The sequence below is a fragment of the Phodopus roborovskii genome, unplaced genomic scaffold, assembly GCF_943737965.1.
Source record: "Phodopus roborovskii unplaced genomic scaffold, PHOROB, whole genome shotgun sequence".
NCBI classification, from domain to species: Eukaryota; Metazoa; Chordata; class Mammalia; order Rodentia; family Cricetidae; genus Phodopus; species Phodopus roborovskii.
Genome location: NW_026126517.1, coordinates 21,115,035 through 21,136,469, shown reverse-complemented (window position 1 = coordinate 21,136,469; position 21,435 = coordinate 21,115,035). Strand labels below are relative to the sequence as shown.

General features: G+C 52.7%; 1 protein-coding gene across 1 annotated transcript in view; it reads right to left on the bottom strand.

Annotated features, from left to right (window-relative positions):
* Nectin1 (nectin cell adhesion molecule 1) overlaps nucleotides 1–20,298 on the bottom strand; it is a 61,834-nt gene extending 41,536 nt beyond the window's left edge. The window contains exon 1 of the mRNA XM_051197200.1: nucleotides 20,080–20,298. Within this exon, the coding sequence (XP_051053157.1) occupies nucleotides 20,080–20,158 (79 nt within the window). The 5' untranslated portion in view covers nucleotides 20,159–20,298. The remainder of the gene's footprint in view (nucleotides 1–20,079) is intronic.
* Between the last annotated feature and the right edge of the window lie 1,137 nt (nucleotides 20,299–21,435).

The following is a 21,435-nucleotide window of genomic DNA, read 5'->3' as shown; positions in this document are numbered from 1 at the left end:
TCTGTTTCAAATGCAAGGCCTAGAACTGCCCCCACTGGGGCTTTTAAACCTTTGGGAATGGGATAGAAGACATCAGAGGCTTCAGTATGGTCTCTACTTCTTCCATTCAATAAGGACAAACACCAGCACTCACTTCCAGTCCATTGGTGCCTGCCATTTCTTTCAATCCTCATGAAAACCCTTGGAGTTGGTGGCACAACAAAATAAATAAATAAACAAATAACGTTTGTTTGTTTGTTTATTTGGTGGTAGTTCAGGCTGGCCTTGACTTCCTGATATTTCTGCCCTAGCTTCCCAAGTGCTGGGATGACAGGAATGCCTCACTGTGGCCAGCTGGTCAGTACTTCAGGAAAAGAAACTGAGGGCCAGGGGGTCTGACGTAAAGTCCAAGGGCACAAGCTAGCAGGTGCCAGGGATCCCCAGATCAGTCCTCGTCCCCGACTCAATTCTATTTCTTAAAACCTATTTTTATTTTGGTGTATGCTCGTGGGTATGTGCATGTGAGTTCACATAGCCCTGGAGGTCAGAAGTGCTGGAGTTACTGGTAGCTGAATCACCTGACATGGGTGCTGGGAACTGAACTTGGGTCCTCTGCAAGAACAGCAAGTCAGCAGGTGCTCTGAACTGCTGAGCCATCCTACCAGCCCCAAACCCTTAATTTTTCCAAAAAGGCTATGTGGGTGAGGAATGAGAGGGATTAGGATCTACCATTTGCATTCTAGCAGTCTCCATCAAGTGATCCATTCTTAAGCGACCTTAAAGGATGAGTGAGGGGTGTGATGGGTAATATCGATTGTCAATTTGACAGGATTTTAAATCACCTGGGAGATAAACCTCTGGGCGTGTCTGTGGGGGGAGAGCAGTCTTTCTAAATTAGGTTAATGGATGTGAGAAAACCCACTCTACAGACTGGCATCCAAGACTGGATAAAAAGGAGAGTGCAAGCAGAGATCCAGCCAGTCTCAGTCTGTCTTTGTCTTGGTCTGTCTGTCTCTCTTCTTCCTGAATGTGGCTGTGGCGATAATGTGCTTAGCCACCTTCTACTCCTGCTGTTATGACTTTCCTGTCATGGCAGACTGTATGCCCTCAAACCATGAGCCAAAATAGGCCTTCTTCCTCTGAGCTGCACTTGCCAGGTGTTCTGTGTGACAAGAAGAGTCACACAGGGAGGTTCCAGCAGGTGCAGGTGTGAGGGGCAGCTGGCCCCCTCTCATTCCAGCTGCCCAGACTCACCACTGCTCTTCACCCTTCCTGTGCTGGGCTCCATGCCAGCATATTTTAGGCGCTGGCTCTCTCCTCCTGATGGGTTTTGCACAGCTTCCCTATCTGCAGGGAGTGCCTTCCCCTATTGCCACCACTTCCACTTCTGGATGAAAGCTACCCCATTCTGCTGCCTATTCTGCCAAATTTTCCAACTCCATCTCCCATGCTACTGCTGATGGAAGCGACCTCGCCCATCCTTTGTCCCTTGCTCCCTCAAAAGACACTACTGACCACATGCTGTGTGCCAACACTGTACCTGCTTGTTGTAGGTGGAGACAATAGTGGTGACTGCTAGAAGACAGAGGAATGAGAAAGACAGAGATAGTTTCTTCTTCTTTGGAAACTCAGCCTAACAAGAGCCCCAGACATGAAAACAAGCAATTACTGCATGCCAAGTGCTGGCTTTTGTTTGTTTTGTAAAGTATGAACCAAAAATGAGGGAGGATGCTGTCTGAGAGTGATGGGGATATTACAACCAAGATGAGGCTTTTAGTTTCACGGGAGTCCCTCCGAGAGGAAGACAAGAGTGTGTGGGGAGGGGCATCGGGATCTGTGGCAGAGGCGAGAGTGGTGGGGAGGAGGCAGGGGAGGTGACTGAGTAGCTAGCATGCATGAATCCCTGGATTCAGTCCCCAGCACAAAGTAACCCTGATTGTTCAACTGTGATGTCAGCATTTGGGAAGTGGAGACAAGAAGACAAGGAGTCGACAGCCTCTGCTAAACCGTGTATTCTGCAGGAGTCTCCTAAGTGAGTAAATAAGTACTCTTTGTATTAGATAAGGTTGTAAACCTTACCTATGAGCCACTGGGTGCCATTAGTGCTGTCTGGGCAGAACAGTCACATGGTCACTTAAGGAGGAGGCTTGTGGAGTGCTAAGTGAAAGAGGCCAGACATCGCATGGTCTCACTTCTGTGATGTGTTTAAATAGGAAGCAGTGGGTTAGTGGGCACATGGGCAGGGGTGGAGAAGAGGTGACAGACCTAGGATTTTTTTCTGAGGTGGTACAGATGTCCTAAATGCTAGGGTGGGGATGGCTTCTCAACTCAGTGAATATAATAAAAGCCACTGGGTTGCATGCTCTAGAAGGGTGAATTTGATGGTATACCAAATATATTGTAATAAAAAAATGTACATGGAGAAGGATGGATGGTGGGGAGCTCTATTCAAAGCCAGCCATCAGGTGGTGTTTCTGTGAAGGTCTGAGACACATTCTTACCTCCCCAGCCCAGGCCTGATTCTGCTGAGAAAAGGCTGGGGAGATGACAGGGTGATGCAAAGGCCCTAGGACTCCACCTCCAGGCATGCCACCAGCCTCTGGAGTAAATGTTTCATGCACTGTCCCACACATGATGTCTGGAACCAGCATAGCACACAGGTCACCTGACAAGCTACACCACTTATTTTTGAAGACAGGCAGGTCCCCTGGTAATAGAGCAGGCACAGAAAGGCTTTGCTCTAGATGAGGAAATTAGAGCAGACAATAACAGGAAAACAGAACTGGCAGCTGGATGAGAAGGACCCCAGACCCCTCATATCCTCATATCATATGGGGTCTGTCAGAGCACCTGGGAGACAGACCAAGAGTCACCTGACCTCAAACTGCCACACTATCTCCCTGGAGGCAGAGTTATCTCTGCCACTATACTTGCAGGGGCCTAATATGCTCCCTGAAGCAGGAAGGGGAGAGAATCAGAGGAAGCCAGGGCTGCAGGACACGGAGTCTCAGGCTCCATGCTCTGAAGACATCCACTTCCCAGTGGGGGACATAGGAGGCCCTGCTCCTTAGGAGGCTCATCTGTGGAAGCTGGGGATTCCCTCACATTGGCTGCACACTGGGGAAATGTGAGGACTACCACAGGGAAACTTGGGATGCACAGAAGTGGGGTAGGCAGGGACACAAGAAAAGATACCTGGAAGAAGGTGGTGGAAGCGGCAGGCTGTCATTCCGCTGGGGCGAAGGACAAGGGCAATCCTGCACACCTCAATGTGCACGCACGGAAAGTACTCATGAATGGAAGTGGAGGGAGGGGGAGCAGTGTGTGTGTGTGGGAGGCCAAAAGAAGCCGGGGAAAAGGCTGGGGAGATGACAGGGTGATGCAGGGAACTCCAGCTCTGGGACAGGGGTGGTTCTTATGTCACTCGAGTTCGGAGGTGAAGGCATGGCAAAGGCAGGGGATGGGACAGAGCAGGTTGAGGGGGAGGACTTAGCTATTTTTTTCCCAGCATCCCTCAGGCCACTTCTCTCACCACAAACCTCAGTCTCAAGCCACTTGGTTGTCATGGAAACAGGATGGAATAGAACAGATGGTCTCCACTAGCCAAATTCCAATTAAACAGGGCAGAGATGGATAGGAAAGGGGGTGTGCTCTGATGGGGCCATGAAGGGCTCTGTCCCCCTCCCCACCTTGCACATACCCAGGGCTCCCCTAGGATGGACGGGAGACTTGGGCAGAAAGTCTCACTGCCAGGTACTCCTGTCCTCATGCCTTCAGTTCTTAAAGATGTGGGGCAAGGAGGCTGAGGAAATATCAACTGTGGGGAACAGCACTGGGGGATTCACCTTTAAATTCAGAGCATCACACGGAGGTCCACACAAGCATACGTGGCACACACATATACCCACGTACACTGCACTGAAACACATCTACATAAACAGAAGCACGCAAGAGCAGTGCAGAAGGTTAAGCAAAGTCATTACAGAGACATACCTTTAACGCCGTGCAAAGAAAATGCTTTGGAAACAAAATAAGCAACTTATTCCCATTTATTTAATTAACATCTTGGAAGACTCTTATCAAAAGCTTGCAAATCGGGATATAAACATACACCTGTGATTGGCTATAGTCCCTGGCCTCAAAGACACAGGACAAATGAGCTAATAACACGAGCACTGATTCGGCCAGACTGTTCATAAAGTGCTGTGGCCACAGAGGAGAGAAATGATTAAGTTGGAGAAGGCGACTGGAGATGAAAGGACATATGCAGAGGACGCACTTGGCTTTGAAGGGTGAGTAGGAGCTCACCAGGCAGTGAGGCAGGGCTCTCAAATGGAGAAGATGGCCACAAAAAAGCTGGGAAAGAACATAGTTTGCAGGGGAACAACTTCATTTGAGCGGAATTGGTGTGTAGAGCAATTAGTGGGAGAGAAGACCCCCTAGACAAGGCCTGGCACAAATGGCATCATTTCTGAATCAAACGCTAATATCTGATACACAGAAACACGCAAAGCCCACCTGCAAAGCCACCCCAGCCACAGTGCCCCAGTACTTAGCAAATGGAAAAAAGGATGATTTTGTTTGCTGTGAAAAAAGCGAGTGGGTATAGAGGTGTCAGGAAAAACGGAGCATCCGAAGTTCTCTCTTGGCTACAGGGTGAGAAAGGGTGCCAAGAGCAGCATGGAGAAGGGGGTGCTCTGGAGCCAGCTGGCTCCCATCGTGCTATCATACATTCATGAGGCACCTGCTGCTGACAAGGCTCTGAGCTGGGCTGTGTGAAGGCCCTCCTTATGGAGCTAAGGGTCTAGAGGGAGGGAGAAGAGAAAGCCACACTGCGCAAACTGGGTGTCTTACAGGCAGATGTGCTCAGGGCTCAGCCATCAGCAGAAGTAAGGTCCAGGAACAGGAGTTGGAATGGTTCACTTTAGGTCCAGGTAACAGTATGTATGGGAGGTGGCTTTGGGAAAACATGTCTGGCTGCAGCAGAAGGCTAGACCAGTGATGCTCAATATGCTGCCTGGGAGAATTGCAGCAATGTTTTTGGTGGTTTGTTCTGTCTTGGTTTTGCTTGTTTGAGACAAGGTAGCCCAGACTGGCCTCAAACCCACAGTGATCTTCCTGCCTCTGCTCCCCCTCCCCCAAGTTTTGGGATTACAGACAAGTACCATGCCTGGCTTGAAGACACAGGAGGTACTACTGGCTTCTAATGAGTAGAGGCCAGGGAAATTGCTAAACATGCTACAGTGCAGGGTGGCCCACACCAAAGGATGTCTGGCTCCAAGTGGAAGTGTTGAGGCTGAAAAGCATGGCCTAGATCATGGCGCAGGCACTGAGGTTGGCAGCAATGGAGAGGCCATGAGGGCTTTAGAGTGGGGCAGCCCAAACTTCTCTTCGTTCTGCTCAGGGATGGGGAAAGGCGCTGGGGAAGAATAGCACGACTGAGCTCAGAGGTGTCCCAAGGAGGAGAGTCTTACAGCAAGCAGCCCAGGGAAAGAATAAAAGACAGGGTACAGACTGGGGATTCCAATGGCACAAATGGGAAGAGTCCATGGTGGGCTGTAGCCTGGAAGAGGGGAGTGAAGATCTTGGGGTGCAGGACTACACACAGGTCAGGCTGAAATGAGAGGCGGAGGGTTTCTCTTTGGCTTTCCACCCTTTCCCAGGACCTCCCAAGGCTCCGTGCCCACCTCATTCCACAAGCCCCAGAAGACACAGGCCTTCCATCTGGGGATGTCCTGGTCCGTCCCTAAGCCTCTGGGGCTCAGTGTCAAGCTCACTGTCCTGGGCAAGCCTCTGGGACCCACCCTCATGAAGGTGAGCTCTTCGTGTCTCCATCCCAGCTTCTGCATACTTCAGCCACTCAAGCAGTTCTGACATTCTGCACACCTCCCATGGGGCCAGGAACCCACCTGTTTTGAGGATGGCCCACCACTTTGTGTATGCAAAGAATGAGGGCAAGTAGGAGAGTCCACCCTGGTGCCCTGGCTTCAACTCTGGCCTTTCTTTTGCTTCCCCTACTGCAGGCTTGTAAAACCAAGTAGGGAAACTATACTAATGGCCATCAGGACAAGATTATACTGAAGATCATAAGTCAGGGGCGGAAAACCTTGCCAACCTCCAACCAGTAAGTGCTCCAGCAGTCAGACGAAGAAAATGCTAGAACCCCAGAACGTGACTCCCTCTTTTTACCCTAAATGGCAGGACTTGGTGTATGTGGTCTCAGGTACCCCAACATGTACTAGCTGAATAAGGTCTCTAATCATGTTTCTAGTTGCTTAAAGTATTTCTTTTTGACACACGGTTCATGGCACAAAGGAGCTGCCTATGGAGAACGGAGAATCCATTGGCTCAGTCCTCTCCCAGGTGCCATAGGGCTGAGGAAAGGGCCCACATACAATGGTGGCCCTGCTCACTAGAGCACCAGGAGACCCTCTATGGGTGGCCTGCCCTCCCAGCAGGAAGTATCTAGGAATATCCACAAGCCTGTGGGGGAGGGCTGACAAGGCAGGTCACTAATCTCTCTCAGAGATTACACAGCAGGCTGATTCTGGGTGCCAGAGAGCAGCTGGGGGATGGGGTGTGATGGGAGGCTCTTGGGGAGGTGGGGGGCCCAGAACCAGGCAGGTGGGGCTTCTTTTCTGGGACCTGGACATAGCCAGAAGGACCTCTAGGATTGGGAGCTGAAATTTGGGGGCAAAAACTGCCAATGATTTATTAACCAGAGTTGCCAAAGATTAACCCAAACGCCTGGACCTTAGGCTCGAGGCTTCCTCTGTCATAGAGTTGAACAACCCCCCCCCCTTCCCCAACCCTGCCCACTCAGGTCACTTCTGGTCTAGATCTTATCTTCTTGTGCCCTGATGGCTGCTACTACCCAATGACCCCCATACCGATGATTGACAGTTGTTTGGGACAGGTCCCCAGTTGTTTGAGTGAACAGGGCGGGCCTCAGTTCTGACCAGTTTTCATTTTCAACCCCCTCCCCCCAGGGCTGGCTTGGCTGGACACTGTTAGCTCAGACTCAGGCCTGGGCCAGGCTAGGGATCTGAAGGAGAGGAGAGAGGCGGGAAGCACCACCAGACACTGTCTCTCACAGAAGGGGACTAACGCCAGTCAGGCGGGGTGGGGGAGGTGGGGGTGGGGGGCACAGTGAGTAGCCTGGGGTACAGGCTCTACACAGTGCCACCTCAGGGAAGCAGGAGCTGGGTGGGGGCAGGTGGTATAGATCTTGGGTGACCCCTCACCTCTCAGCTGGTATTCAAAAAGAGTGACCCTACAAGTAGAGGGAAGCTGATTGTCCCCCTCAACCTTTGTTTTGGGGAGCTGGGAGGCCAGCGCCCATTGTGGGTCTCAACATAACTCCAGACATCATCTGGTAAGGACCCTGAGACAGGCTTAAGGCCCACCTGGAGTCGTTTTAGAGCCAGGACAGTTGTCAGACCTACCCCTGCCCCAACTTCCGCCTGCAGAATTTGATTCGGTACCCTAGGGCAAAAAGTGGAGTGCCCCACCCTGCCACATGCTGGGTCTGGCCCTTCCTGTTCTGTGACAGACTACAGAACTACTGCACAGGCAGGAAACAGAGAGGCTGATAGAACATCACCTGCAGTACCCACTGTGATACCCTTTCCATGGCCACCACACTCTCCACGGCAGTCAGGAATTTGGTCCTTAGGAGGGCACTGGCAGCTTGGAGCCCAAGCCCGAGTTACAACACCTGCCCCCCAACCTCCTGGTTAACAGGTGCAGGCAGAAAGGGTCCTGCTCCACCACCCTGGCTGCCCCCAGCCACCTCAGGGCTGCCCCCTACACCCTGATCCTCTGCAATATGCTTGCTCCACCATCTCCCTTCCCCCATCACTAACTTAATTCCTTAATTCCCACTGGAGATAAGCCGATCTTCCACTGCAATTTATAGTTAATCCAAAAGAAAACAGGGGTGGGCAGGGGTGAGGGCCCAGCTAGAGGTTGGGGGTGAAGATGGCAGGAGGCATGAAGTCAGCCTATTCACTCCACCTCCACTTAGATCTCTCAGTCAGTTGAGAATTGAGGCCCAAATCCCGGGCTGCTCAGTCTACTTCTGGTGCACTGGGCTCAGTGTGGGGCAGTACTTCTGCTACTATATCTGGACAGTTTGTTCCCAAAGACAGCACCAGGGATGGCGATGGCAAGGTGTGTGACCCTGGGCCACCAAAGCATGTGGAAGGCAGAGCCTTCAGGCCTCTCTGAGCAGATGATCACAAGGACATCTGATGTGCCCTGGGCAATTCCAAGGGGCATCAGTAGAGCTGGTGGGTAAGGACACATATCCTGGCATAGCTGCATGGGGAATATAGGGCTTTCAAGGAGGGTGGAGGGCTCCCTGCCCCTAGAGTGGTTTACACTGAAGCTGGAAGCTCTACCAGCTGGTAGGGGTTGGAGCAAGGGGGTTCAGGATGTGAATGTGGTAGCACTTTATTTGATTTTTGCCTCCAATACCGAGATTCCAGGAGTTTGACCAACCAGCTCTGCTATAGGGCAGGGACACTCCTTAAGCTGTCTGTGGCTCTACTGGGAGGCTCTCTCTAGTCCTGGGTCTGGTGGGCAAGCAAGGACTCTCCTTGCAGGGTGAAAGAGAACACGGTACCTGGCCTAGCCCAGCTGTCCTTAAGTTCTACACAGGGAAGATTCAGGGAGATCGGTGTTGACATGACCCACCAGGCTGCAACACTTTGTCTACACTGCCTTCCAGGCATCTGTGTTGTGGGCATTCTCACTTAAAGGAGAATTGACCTGAGGTGTCACATGCTGTATGTGAGGGCAGAGGACAGAGGGCAGAGAACTAGTGCCATCTTCTGCTGGGAAGGACATTTTATTTGCTGCTGTGTCCTTGGCTGTCATCTCCAAGGAAATATAGGAATGCACCAGCCCACCACGCTTGCACAAGGGTGGTCAGGAGTATGTAGGAGAGTCAGACTCTTGAGCCCTTCCCATTTAATCCTGGCTTCCAACTTTTTAAGAAAGGAGATCACCTGGAACCAGGTGACCATCTGTGGTGGGGGCACACTTCTAAAGTCACATCTCTGCCCCTAGTCTGGAGGAGAGAAGCTGCTAGGAGGGGCTCCTCCCTTGGAGGCTGAACCTTCTTTCTCTAGACTCAGGGCCCTTAGGTGATGAGCTAATGATGGCTCATGGTATGATAGGCTCTCTATCAGCTTTCAGTTACTTCCTCTTTCAAACCTTCCATCTAAACTTAACAGTTAAGGGAACCTACATTAAGAGGTCATATGGCATCGATCCACGGGCCAACACAGGTCACTCATAAAATCTTGAGATCAAAATAACTTGTGGGTTCAATGGTGAGAAGAAAAATAGTGAATCAAGTTGTTACTGATCCTATAGACAAAACAATTTTGTAAGTGACCTCCGAGTGTCTCTACACGGCACTGGGGACAGCAGATCTTGGCTAGAGGAATCAGCATCTCTGGCTACCTCTTACCTCCAAGGACCCAGACTCTGAACCAACACCAGGAACATGGCGAGAGCGTCCTCTCCATGAAAATGGAGAGCACCTAATCAGGAGCAGACACATACACAGAATGTGCAAGACCTCACGTATGCACACATACACACAGTCATAAACCTCTCTAGTACATACACAGAAGATATAAAAATGCTGATGAAGGACACACATGAACCAGAGATTATTAATCGTCACCACAGCGCAAACTGTGTCCACAATGCTGAGGGGATGGGATAATGGAGGGATGGGGGCAGACAGGAAACAATGCCTGGGAATGATGCTTCCATACACAGCTTGGGGAGTGTGGAAATGGAGACTTCCCAGCTATCCCTGCGGCTGTAACACTGTGAGGTGGGCGCCAAGGATTGTCACTGTCTCCCCTCCTTTATCGCCCCTGCTTTTCTTCAGTGCAGACCCAGGTCCATTATCTGCCTCCTGGGAGGGCTGGGAAGGGTGCTGTGGCAGGGACAGGGAGGGAGCAGGGGAGTAGGGTCTGTCGCCTGAGTTCCCCTAAAGGCCCATCCATCAAGCCATCGGAGATAATCAGTGCTCAGCTGGTTCAGGACACTGATGACTCTCTGGGCACCACAGACACAAAGAATAAATTTAGGAAGGGGCTGTGTAGGAGGTGTCTGAGTAGCAGGGCTGCTGCCTTGCCTAGGAAGGGAGAGAAGGCCCATCCATCATTCTGAGAGATGCAGCAATCTAGGCCAATGAGATGGCGACGCTTCAGGGCGGGGGGTGGTGGGCAGTAATAATAAAATCATCTCGTGCACAGTGTGGCTGCTCTGTCAGTATCTTATTTACACTTGGGAGATGTCCGTGCCCCTGCCTGGGCTCCAACTGGACCCCCCCAGAGAAGATGTAGAACACAGCCCCCATAGATGCAAACCCTCCTGGATGGGGGGTCTTTTGTGATCACCGGGCAATCCTTGGCTTTGGGGAGGGTTCAAGAAGGTCCTAAGCCTGTTTCTTCTAGGGGCTTTCAAGTAGATCCCAATCTGGGATGGCTCTAGCTGGTGTCTGGGCCACAGGGGCCACATTGTGATTCAAGCTAATGGAGCATGGACAATCTGAGGGTCTGGGAGGAATTTCTCTTTGGCTTCGAAGCTGATCAGATGACTGTTTCAGCCCAGCTGACTTCCTAATTAAGCCAGTGGAGCTGTGAGGCCAGAGTCCACGGGGTGACCTGTAGGGTCATGGATGCCAGGGAAAAGCTCTAGCTGTGGATGACCCTGAGAGGGCAGTATGGCTCTGTGCAGACGCCACAGTTAGTCCCAAGCCACAACATGGAGGGTGTATACGCGGGGGAGGTCTGAGTTCTCTGCTCTCAAGGTTGTCTCTGTTGGGCATATTCTCTAACTCTTCACCCTGTTCGCCCTGCTGCATGGTTGAGGATCCCAGGCCCTGGGGGATGCACTGCTTCCACTCCAGCTCCTGGTCTCCAGCTTCCCTGGGGCAGAGGAAGCCCTGGTCCTTTCATCCCAAAAGATCAAAGCTTCCAAAACAAGTGAACACCCTAAATCCTCCCCTGCAGAGGCCCCTCCCTTTCCATCTTTTGGGATCCCTAGGAGACAGTAACACATATAACCTTCCAGAAGCCTATGATGAGCTCTGGACCCACCCATGATCTGTGCCCAACCCAGGAACCTTGACAGCTATTGGGAAGTTCCCTGAGAGAAGCCACTGCCCTGTCTCTTAGGTCTGCATGGAGCATGATGGGAGGCTCCCACAATGGCACTGGTAATGTGCAGACTCAGGGATGAATGAACATGGTATCTATTCCATTCCAGCACAGCCAATGAACACTTCTGAGGTCCAGGATGGGTAAGGACATGAGAAGGAAGGGACAGGATGGTCCAGGAACATATTGATTGCACTTCTAAAGCTACTAATGTAGCTAAAGGACCCACAGGAACAGCATGGACTCTTGAAGATGCAATGCTCCCAGGCCATGAAAGCACAGAACCAGGCTATGTGTGCTTCCTCAAGGGATCCAAATGCAGGAGCTGGACCACTTTTAACATACTGTCTTGTGAGTACTCCAGGCTTAGCACACAGGTTCCTCCACCATTTGCCCACTGTCCTAGAAGAGAAGCTCAGCCAAGTTGAAGCATCATGGCCATTGGGTCCAACTTCCTAGACCTGAACTCTGGCTCTGCCACTCATCAGCTGAGTGACCACAGGCAAGTCACCTAACATGTCTGGGTCTCCTTCCATACATAAAAATAGGCACACCACATCTACCATGAACACTCTATGTGACCTGTGATGGTCATTAAGTTATTAAACGATGCTGCCAACAGTGTCTGGCATCCGAGATCTCTGAATACAAGTTTGCTTTCACCATGCTTTCATCATGCACCTATCTATCCAAGCAGCAGCATTCCTAGCCAATTACAGGGCTGGCTCTGTGTTAGGCCATGGGAAAAACCAACCAAGAGGTACTCTTGGCTTTGTGAAGAAGACAAATCCCAGGTTCAAATAACCAATGAGTTACAGGAAGGCTTCAAGATGAGGGAAGTTATCCACAGCTGGAGGGCAGACCATGAAGGCTTTGTGGTGCTATTAGCTCAAACTTAGTGTTTAGAGTTAGTCTTTAAAGGAAATAGTGGTAAGGTGCAGGAATAGCATGAGCAAAGGCACGGGGGCAGGGAAAGCACTTGGCATGCACTGAGGAGTGTGCAGTGTGGATGCCAGGGAAGTGAGAGGTTGCAGGGAGGAAGCAGCCATCATATGCTCCTGGGCTTACAAGTGTCCATCTCAGCTATATCCTGAGAGTGTGGGCACACTCGAGCCAGGGATTAGGGCCAGATGCAAGCCAGGAGCTATAGTAGCAGCCTCACCAAGGACATACTGTCATCAGAGCACATAGCAGTGTCTGTAGGCTTGGCCCTGAGGCACCTTTTTTAACACTCATCTTAGCAGCTGACTGGGAGGGTGACACCAGGTGTGGCTCAGAGGCAGAGAAGGGAACCATCTCCCCATCCCAGTGTCACTTATATAGCAGAAGTGGCTTGAAAGGACTCACAGGAAATGCCCTTTAGCCATTACTGGTCCCTTGCCCCCTTCCCTCAGTGCAGAGTTGACTGTGTCTGTCCAAACAGACCATGCTTCCATCTCCACTGACTCATCTGGCGGCCCTACCAGCTCACCTGCCGAAGTGTGCGCTACCCTGCATGACCCTCTTACGGAAGCAAGGCAGACCCAGGAGCCTGAGTGTACTCACACTAATTATTTGGGTCTGGCCTGCGTTCTCCCAATAAGCCTAAGGCACCAAGAGGATATTGTTTGTTTTTCATTGTGCCATCTATGGAGCCATGTTGGTGTTCAGGGATGCTGGGTTTCAGGTATAACATAGGAACAAGGGGTACAGGCAGAACAAGGCTGGCTGTTCGTGGGCACTAAGGCCTGTTATGCAACAGATAGCCTAGGCTTCCAGGGACAGAACTCCAAGGTGGATTCTGGTCAAGGTACCTAACTCTAGTGAGGAAGTCGGGCAGCAGGCCCTGCTGAGTCTACTAGGTGGTTCTTGGTAGCAGCTGGCTCTCTCTTTCAGTCTTAGATGAAACTCCAGTTAGAGATAGGGAAAATGCTTTTGCCATACAGGGTCTCTAGGTCTATATCCTCTGCCTTTTGGATAGAAAAACAGGCCAAAATTTAGTTGAAGGCCACTGAGGACTCTGGGTTGTATCTCTGCTCCAGTTGTATGTGGGGTTGATAGACTGTCCCTGTCCTTAAGAGCCCTTATCCAGGGGATAATGATGGGTGGAGCCTATAGCCAGCTCCTTTCAGAGAACAGCCCAAGGAGGGAGCTAGGTCTTCTCCCCTCCAGGCTGGGGATACAACTGAGTCATGCTGGTTTCCAGCTTTGAGGTACATGCATTCCAGGACTTTGGAGGGATCATCTGCCTCCATTTAAACCCATTGATTGACCTCAATCTCTCAAGGGGACGTTCTTGTGCCCATGGCCAATGGCCCATTTTGCTTCCTGGACCACGCCTGCAGCTGGGTCCCAAAGGAGCCACGAGCCAGTGGAACTAATGTCCTCTAATGAGATTCGGGCCAGAGTGGTCAGGCGGGTTTTATTGTCTGTGGCTGTGTAATGAGACTCCTCATAAACTGGGAGTGATTTGGGGTCTGTGCAGGCTAGAGGTAGCTGGGGTTGCCCGGGCAAAGGAGTTGACTCAAAGTGCCAAATTGTACCCCCAAGCCCCTCTTGGGTGCTCTATCCACCCCAAGATGCATTCTGGACTCCTGCTTTCTCCACAATCCAAACTCACACCCTGTCCTGTCATGCCCATGCCCTGGGGTTCCACGCTCACACCTCAGGGCCCTGCCCTTGTCTCAGCCCACATTTCCAGGGGAGGCTGCTCACTGTCTCCCTCTCCTTCACTGCCCCACTGTTAGGCATACCCTGTGCCAACCCGGGCTCTGTGGTCCTCTCCAGCAGCACTTGTCTCTGTTTCCCACTTACCCCTCACCTCCTCCAGGAGCTGCTATGCCTGCCATAGGGCAGGAAGGTGGCAGCTGGTATAGCTGACAAAGCCAGTGACTGTATCAGGGACACAATGGTGACCTGGCTCAACCCCTTCTGCGTGCCCATGCTAGCTTGTTTCTTCTTTCTGCTCTACTGGACTTACTCTCAGAAGCCCAGGGTCTAATTCGGCCACAATAGCATGGGACAGGCAACAAGTCTTCAAACTAAGATTCACTTTCCTTGTCCGTAAAAGGAAACAATACTGATCCTAACACAACTCATGTGAATTCTAGCTGAAGCTCTGAGTGGAGAGTGGTACTGAACACAACGCGTGGCTTCCATCTGCATTATTTTCATGATAATTTAGTGGAAATGTTCAATTTGCAACAGGAGACCCAAAAGGACTCTCTTTACCTGGTCTCTACCACCTCAGCAAGAACTGTTACCTCCCCTGTCCTCAGACACAGAAGTTTGAAGAAAAGTAGGAACAGAGAGTCCCAGGCTCTCCCTGCCAGCCCTAGGCACTCCAGATGGGCAATGGTGCCCCAGCTGGTCTGCAGCCAGGGAGTGAAGCTGGTGCCTGGAGAGCCCTGGGCAACATGCTATAAAACAATGGCTGCCCAGCACCTGCTGCCTGTGTAGGACTGGCCTGGGCAGGTACCTTCAGCCAGTCAGGCCACCCGAGTCCTCCCACCGGGCCAGCAGTTCCCAGGTGGCTACAGCATCGAGTCCAAATAGGGGCAGGGACATTCTCCCTTAGGAGAAAAGGGAAATGAGGCTGGCAGTGAGCAGGCAGCTGAGTGGCAGTAATGCCCAATAAGCAGATCCGGAGGGGCAGGGCCATTCAGAGGAAGGACATGGGAGAGAGAACCTGGGCTCTTCATTATTTCATGTTATCACATGCTAGCACTTTTCAGTCATCATGCTCCACCTCCTCTTGAAATCTTGGCTATCCTATCAGCAGGGTTCCATTTTGCAGACAGGAAACTGAGGCTCGTGCAGCAACTCTGCTAAGGTTTCTTAAGTAGTCATCAGTAGAGCTGGGATTCCACCCTAGCTTGGCCAGTTTTACTAGGATGGGCTACCGAGATGGGGTGAACCTCTGGTTACAAGAGAAGAATAGCTAGGTGACCTATCTCTCTGCCATCTACGGAGAGTCTGAGAAAGGCACAGTTCCCATGCCCTACCCCTGGAGAACAAAACCCTGTAACTTTCCCTTCTGCATTTCCCAGGATAAAGATTACCTACCCATTGCTCTCAAGACCCTACACTCTGTTATCACAAAATCTCTGTGTCTGTCTTAGATCTCTTCTGTTATGCTGGGTTTGCCTCTACTTGTGGAAGGGTCAAAGTTCTAGTAGCATGTCTTGTTTCACATTTCTTCCTCTTCTTCCAGGTCCACCAGGCACTTGGAGATTAAAGGGTTAACTGGATGGAGGGGTGTTATCTCCAGCTTAGGGCATTCCCTCTGAAAGGTGATATGGTTCAGATCTTAAGTTACCTCATGCCCCAGCCAGCACATCTGCTGTTGGCTCTGCAGGCTTGCTCTCTATGGAGTGGGGTCTGCAGCTCAGGGGAATACTTGTCTGCTAGGCTTGGGTGAGGAGGCTAAGCCCCAGAGACTGCTGTTTCCCTATTCCTTGTCCCTCACTGCCACCTCCATTTCTAACAAGTGGGCTCTCTCCTTTGGTTGCCCAAGCCTAGGATTCCATCAGGTACTTTCATGTTGCTGACCTGGCCACCCACCTGACTCTGCAGGCTTCTTATGGGGACCAAAGCTCTCACTCATGATCTTTTAAAAGGGTCAGCGTGGTTGCTAACTCCACCAAATTCCTTTTCCTAAGTACCCATGCAGGAAGAAAAGGTGCCTAAGGAAGAACTGGAAACCTATGCCCCTTGGTCCCTTCTAGACATTTCAGGATCTTGAGAACCTATGGAGCAGACCAGGCCCATCACAGCTCCAGTCAAGGAGACAACAGAAGGCTGACAAGACAGGGAAGTCTTTCCAGGTGTTGTCAAGGTCTTGTGCTCCTCCTGCAAGGATTTAGTGGAAAGCCAAGGAAGGATGAGGAGCAAGAAAGCAGCACTAAGGCTTCCTACACCCCAGAGAACTGGGTCCCAGCAAGCTTTTCTTGGAGTGAGCTAGCTAAGAGCAAATTCTGGGTCTCTTCCCAAAGTCACCCATCAAGTCACTGACATAAACACAGGCATCTGTCAAGGCTCAAAACCACCCATGCAAACCATCTGAATGCCATAAAATATCAGTTATGTGTGAACATGTATTTGGTACTTACAACTCCAGTTCCATGGTGATTGCAAATATGAGTATACATACCCCCTAATTCTAGTTCTTTCAGATCTGTACAGTGAATTGTAGGTGACCAACACCATCACACAAAGCTCCATACACATGCTTATATACGCCCACTCTGGACCAAAGGCGAGTCTGTCAGAGTGTTAGCCCAAGTCCCACAGCTGGCTACTGTCCATTCTTACCTGGAGTGCTGGCTAATGTTCAAAGTTAAAAACAAAAAACAAAACAAAAGCCCAACAGGTGATGAAGTCACCTCTCTGCCCCTTCCTCATTTGGAAGGTTTTCAATTTGCCAAGTTAACCAGGAAAGATACAATCGGAAGAGTAGAAACTATAGTCACACCTCCCTTGGGAGTTTTCTATTTGTGCTGAACAATGAACATTAGTCAGCTGCTAAACAATGGCAGCATCATAGATGCAGCAATGGGAGCAGACCCTCTGGCCCTCCATCCCAGCCCACTGGCTCAGCTGTGGGCACAGCCATACTGACAGCCTACAACTGGGCCTACGGGCCAGGCAGTCCAGGCCACTGCCCAGGTGGACTCATTGTGCAGAGCCAAGTGGCTGAGGAAGGAACTGGCAGCCTACAACTACTCCCAGCTTGTTTTAGGGAACCACTGGCTACATGTCCCACATTTGTACTAGTACAGGTTCAGAAACCTTCTAGGCCACTGGGCCAGACCTGCTGGGCCCAAGCTCTGCAGTGTCTAGCCTTCCCTCCAGCCTCCAGGATTAGGCCTTGATTCTGACTCAGATGCTCTCCACAACACTGCCTGACTAATAGGCTTGGAGACTGCTATGTTTTACACTGCAAGCTCAGGCCAGGAGAATGGATTCGCTATAATGCCCAGCCCAGTAAATCCAAGCCCACCATAGTCTTTGAGAAACAGGCAAGAGGAAATACACCCAACACCTTAGCTTTGGGGGCTTCAAAGGAAGGTACCAGGAACAGGCACTGTACACAGACGGCCTAAAGGGAATGAATGCTGTGGCCTGACAGGTCTTTGCATGGCGAGCATGATACCTAGGGTGTGGGTTTTCTTTCTAGACCAAAGGTGTGGGGAAGCTAATTAGAGAGGGTGTGGTATAGGTGGCACTTCCCAGGCAAATTCTCCACCCCTTCCTCTCCTGGTTTCCAACCCTCTGTAGATAACACGGACCCACTCCTCTAAGTGAGCACCCTAGAAGGAGCCTGTCATCTCGGGAAACAAAGAAGAAGCTCCTAGGCCCTTTCCTGTCCTACCTGTACTGTCTACCATATAGAAACATACTTCTCTGTGTACACTTCAAGAGCCAGGTAGGCTGTGTTGTGACATCAGGAGTCACCATGCGCGCGTGCGTGTGTGTGCGTGCACACACACATACACACACACACACACACACACACACGCACACACACACGCACACTGGGGGACTCCTTCCTCTCCACTTCCACAGTGCTCCCTGTCACAGCCCAGCAGAACCCAGGAAAGAGCAGCAGACTGGCAAGTCTCCAGGGAAAGGCAGGAGCAGACAAGCTGAGGGAGAGAGAGGGGTGCACAGTAGGGATGGGTTGCACAGTAGGGATGGGTTGCACAGTAGGGATGGGTTGCCAAATGGGGCCTCCTAGCTTTCTCAGTCCGAGGAGCAGACTGAGTGTAGCTGTACCCACAGCTTTCTGTCACAGTGGACCTCAGAAGGCAGACAGAGCAGCAGGCACACAGAAGCAGGCTCCATCTAGGAGCTAGGTGAGTCCAGGAACTTCGGTTGCCTCAGCTGCACTCATCCATTGGTCACAATCAGTGACAGAACACTTATTAAATACCTCCATTCTGGGCATCCTAGCTTGGAGTTGGATTTTTGGTGGGGGAGCTTCTGCTTTGAGCCAGGTATCACTTCCCTGTCTTCCTGTTGTGTTGGCACAGCCTCTACCCCCCCCCCCCCCAAGGATGGAATCAAATGTGATTCAACCAAAACAAAACAAAACAAAAAACCCAAAACAAAACAAAGAAAAACCGGGATGTAAAGCAACAAATAGAAAGGGGTAAGCTTCCTTCCTGAAACCCTTTGGTCCTTTGTCCATCCTGGGATTAGGTTAACCCCTAATGTGCTAGGAATCCTACAGGCTCTTGGTGAGTTCTCCTTGCTCTGGGTTCTGGGAAAGGTTAGGGATTTAAAAGGTTCTCTGAAGCCCAACCTATACTGACCAGGTAAATTCTAGACACTGAGTTTCTGCACGTACTGCACTTGCAGACACCATCAGTGAGAAAGTGGATGAAGACCTCTCATTCCCACCCAGACCAGTATGGTGGAGGGTTCAGCATTCTCCTGTGGACAGTGACATGGAATGTCCCCTCCTGGGACACAAGAGGGCCACACTCCACACTGGCCCATGTCCCTGCTTTCCCAAATTGCTTTCCTGGCATCCACCACTGATGGAGAGGTGCAGTGCCCCAGCAGCGAGCAGGCTGGCAGGAGAAGGAGGCAGTAAAGGAAGTAAATGAGGCCAGACTCTTGTCTTCCAGGAGTGCATCCAAGCCACACCTGGACAGTCAGCCCAGCCTCTTCCTAACAAACTGCCCGGCTAGCCTGCAGAACTACAGTGGCTGGGAATCCAATATTCTTAATCCAGCACTTTATTCTGCCACCCCGAGTTGACGTCCACCAGCTACAGTCAAGCTTCCCCTAGCTCCCCCCGCCCCAAGATCCCTCCTCCTAGGACTAGAGCTCATCTCAGGTTTGTTTCAGGGGCAGGGTGGCTAGACAGATACTTCCCCCACCTTGACCCAAATTAGTGTCTTACTGGCAGCCCCATTGCTTCCCCAGGGACACAAGGGGTTAAATCCAGGCGAGGGGACTCAGTAGGATTTGCCTCCTAAACGCATTTTCCAGTTCATTCCCCAACACAATATGCCTGGGCTGGTCCCAACCTCCGCCCCCACCCCATCCGTCAGGATGGGCCACCACGGGCCACCCCAGGGTCGGGCACGGAGTTAACCCCTCTTCTGCCGGCAGCTCACACCTCGAGGAAAGACTTGCGGGACACTCTCGGGGCCTCTCGGGAAAGTGGGTCATGCGGCCACCTGGCTGGCATGAAGCCCATGGTGCTTCCTCCTGGGGGAGCCCTCAGCTTTAGAAGTGGAGTTCCAAGGCTGAGCCCAGTCCCGCACAAGGCCGGGAGTTTGCGATCCCCAGGCGGCCCGGCCTCACCTTCCAGAAAAGGAACTGCAGGTGAGCAAGAAGCCGCCTGTACCGCAGAAGCGGCTCCTAGCGCCCGCTGAGGGGCGATGTGGGGCAAGAGGGGGTCCCCCCGCGAGCCCGAAACCATCTGACAAGAGGCTGCCAAAAGAAACGAAGCCCCCTGCAACCCTCCAAACCCACAGCCCACCAGCTCGGAGACTGACGCCCTCCCCCTGGGGCTGTTGTCTCATACCCCGAGCTGGTGATTACGGTGATTATTTTGCATTTATGTAACACTCACTGTTTCCAAACTGCTTCTCGAGCTGAGAACTGGTTATTAAATAAATAGAACCCTATTACATATTATTATTTTTGTGAAGAACTGAGCGGAGAAAGTGCTTTCTTGCTACGTAGAGACGTGCATCCGATTGCTTCCCTGCAGGGCAGGCTGTTCGGCTCCTCAACCCCTTTCTCCACGGTTGCCACCTCCTGCGCCCCCCTCCCCATCCAAGCGTGACCCAACTTTTCTGGCTCCGTTCATTCTCTACAACCCAGTAGTGCCCGTCACCCAGTTCCCAGTCCCGGGGAGACTCTGGTTGGTTGGGTGGGGAGTATGGGGGGGTGGAGGCAAAAGCTATAGCCTTACCTGGGAAGAAGAAGGCAGCCAAACCGAGAGCGAGTCCCCACCAGCGTCCAGCGGCGCCCGCAAGCCCCGTCCGAGCCATCGGAGGGCGGGGGTCCGGCGAAAGGGGCGGCCAGGAGGGTGCTCCTCGCGCTCCAGAAACCAGCCTGGAAGACGAGGGCGGATCGCTGGCGGCCGGCTGGCGCTCGGAGGATCCAGGTCAGCCGCAGCCGTCGGCCGGGGCGGGATGGGCTGGGTGGGATCCGCGCGGCCGCAATCCGGGCCCGGGCTGCTGCCGGCTCACAGCCTCGGCAGATGCCCGCCGCAAGTTGCACGAGTCATGCCCCCTTCGCCTCCTCCGCTCTCCTCCTTGCCCCGGTCCCCGCCCTCTTCTTCCACGCAGAGCCGGGCTGGGGAGACGGACCCACCCCCGGCGCGCCCGGCTGCCCAGCTAGCGCGGCGCAGGCTCCCGGCCCTGGGCGCGCTCACACCCTCCCGCTCGGCTCCAACTTGCAGGCGTCCATGGCCGGCCGTTCTCCGAGGGTGGCCGGGCGGTGCAGAGGGCTCGGGGCCCAGGCGGTGGTGTGCAGCTTCGGCGGCCAGCTGCCCTCGAGGCTCCGGGCTGAGCGGTCTTGGAGGAGCAAGGGGAGCGAGCCGGGTGCGCCACGGGTCCCCACCGCTGCCGCTGCGCCTGGTGCGGGCGATCCGCAACAATGTGGAGCTGCCTGGGAGCCGAGGCGAGCCGCGCTTGCTGCTCTCCCTCTCTTTCTCTCACTCGCCGATCCAGCCTCTCACCCGCTCTCCCGTGATGTCAGCCCGGGGGGAGGGGTTAGCGTTAACCCCCTCCTGGCTCCCACGCGCCCGGCCCAACCCTGGCCCGGCCTCCGCCCGCGCGCCTACACCTCCCAACCCCAGGCAGCTGCGGCTGCGAACGTGGTCGTGGGGTCCCGCTCAGGCCCCTTCTCTAGCGAGATGCCTCTTGAGTCCCCTTTCGGGCGTGGAGAGGGCCGGAGGGCTGGCTGCCCTCCCCGGTCGCTGACAAAGGGAGGCAGTGACCCCTAGCGGCCGGCAAGGGGGAGAAGCTTCTCGGTAGGGGTGGAGTTAAGATGGGGAGGGGGCGGCCATGGGGAGTCGTGTGTAAGCTGGAACTGGCTTTGTCCGAGCTCCGAGGGCTTTTCCAGCCCTCTTCTCCAACCCTGGGCCCATTTCGTAGGCGAGGAAATAAAGGCCCAGAGGAGGGCATAGAGAGTGCTCCCGGGCAGAAAGAAGCCGAGAACAGTCTAGAACTCAGCTGTCAAAGCTTCTGCTCCCCAAGATGTGGGCTCAGGACAGAAGCAACTTAGCAGAAGACAAACCGTGAAAGCTGTGGAGAAGCAGAGG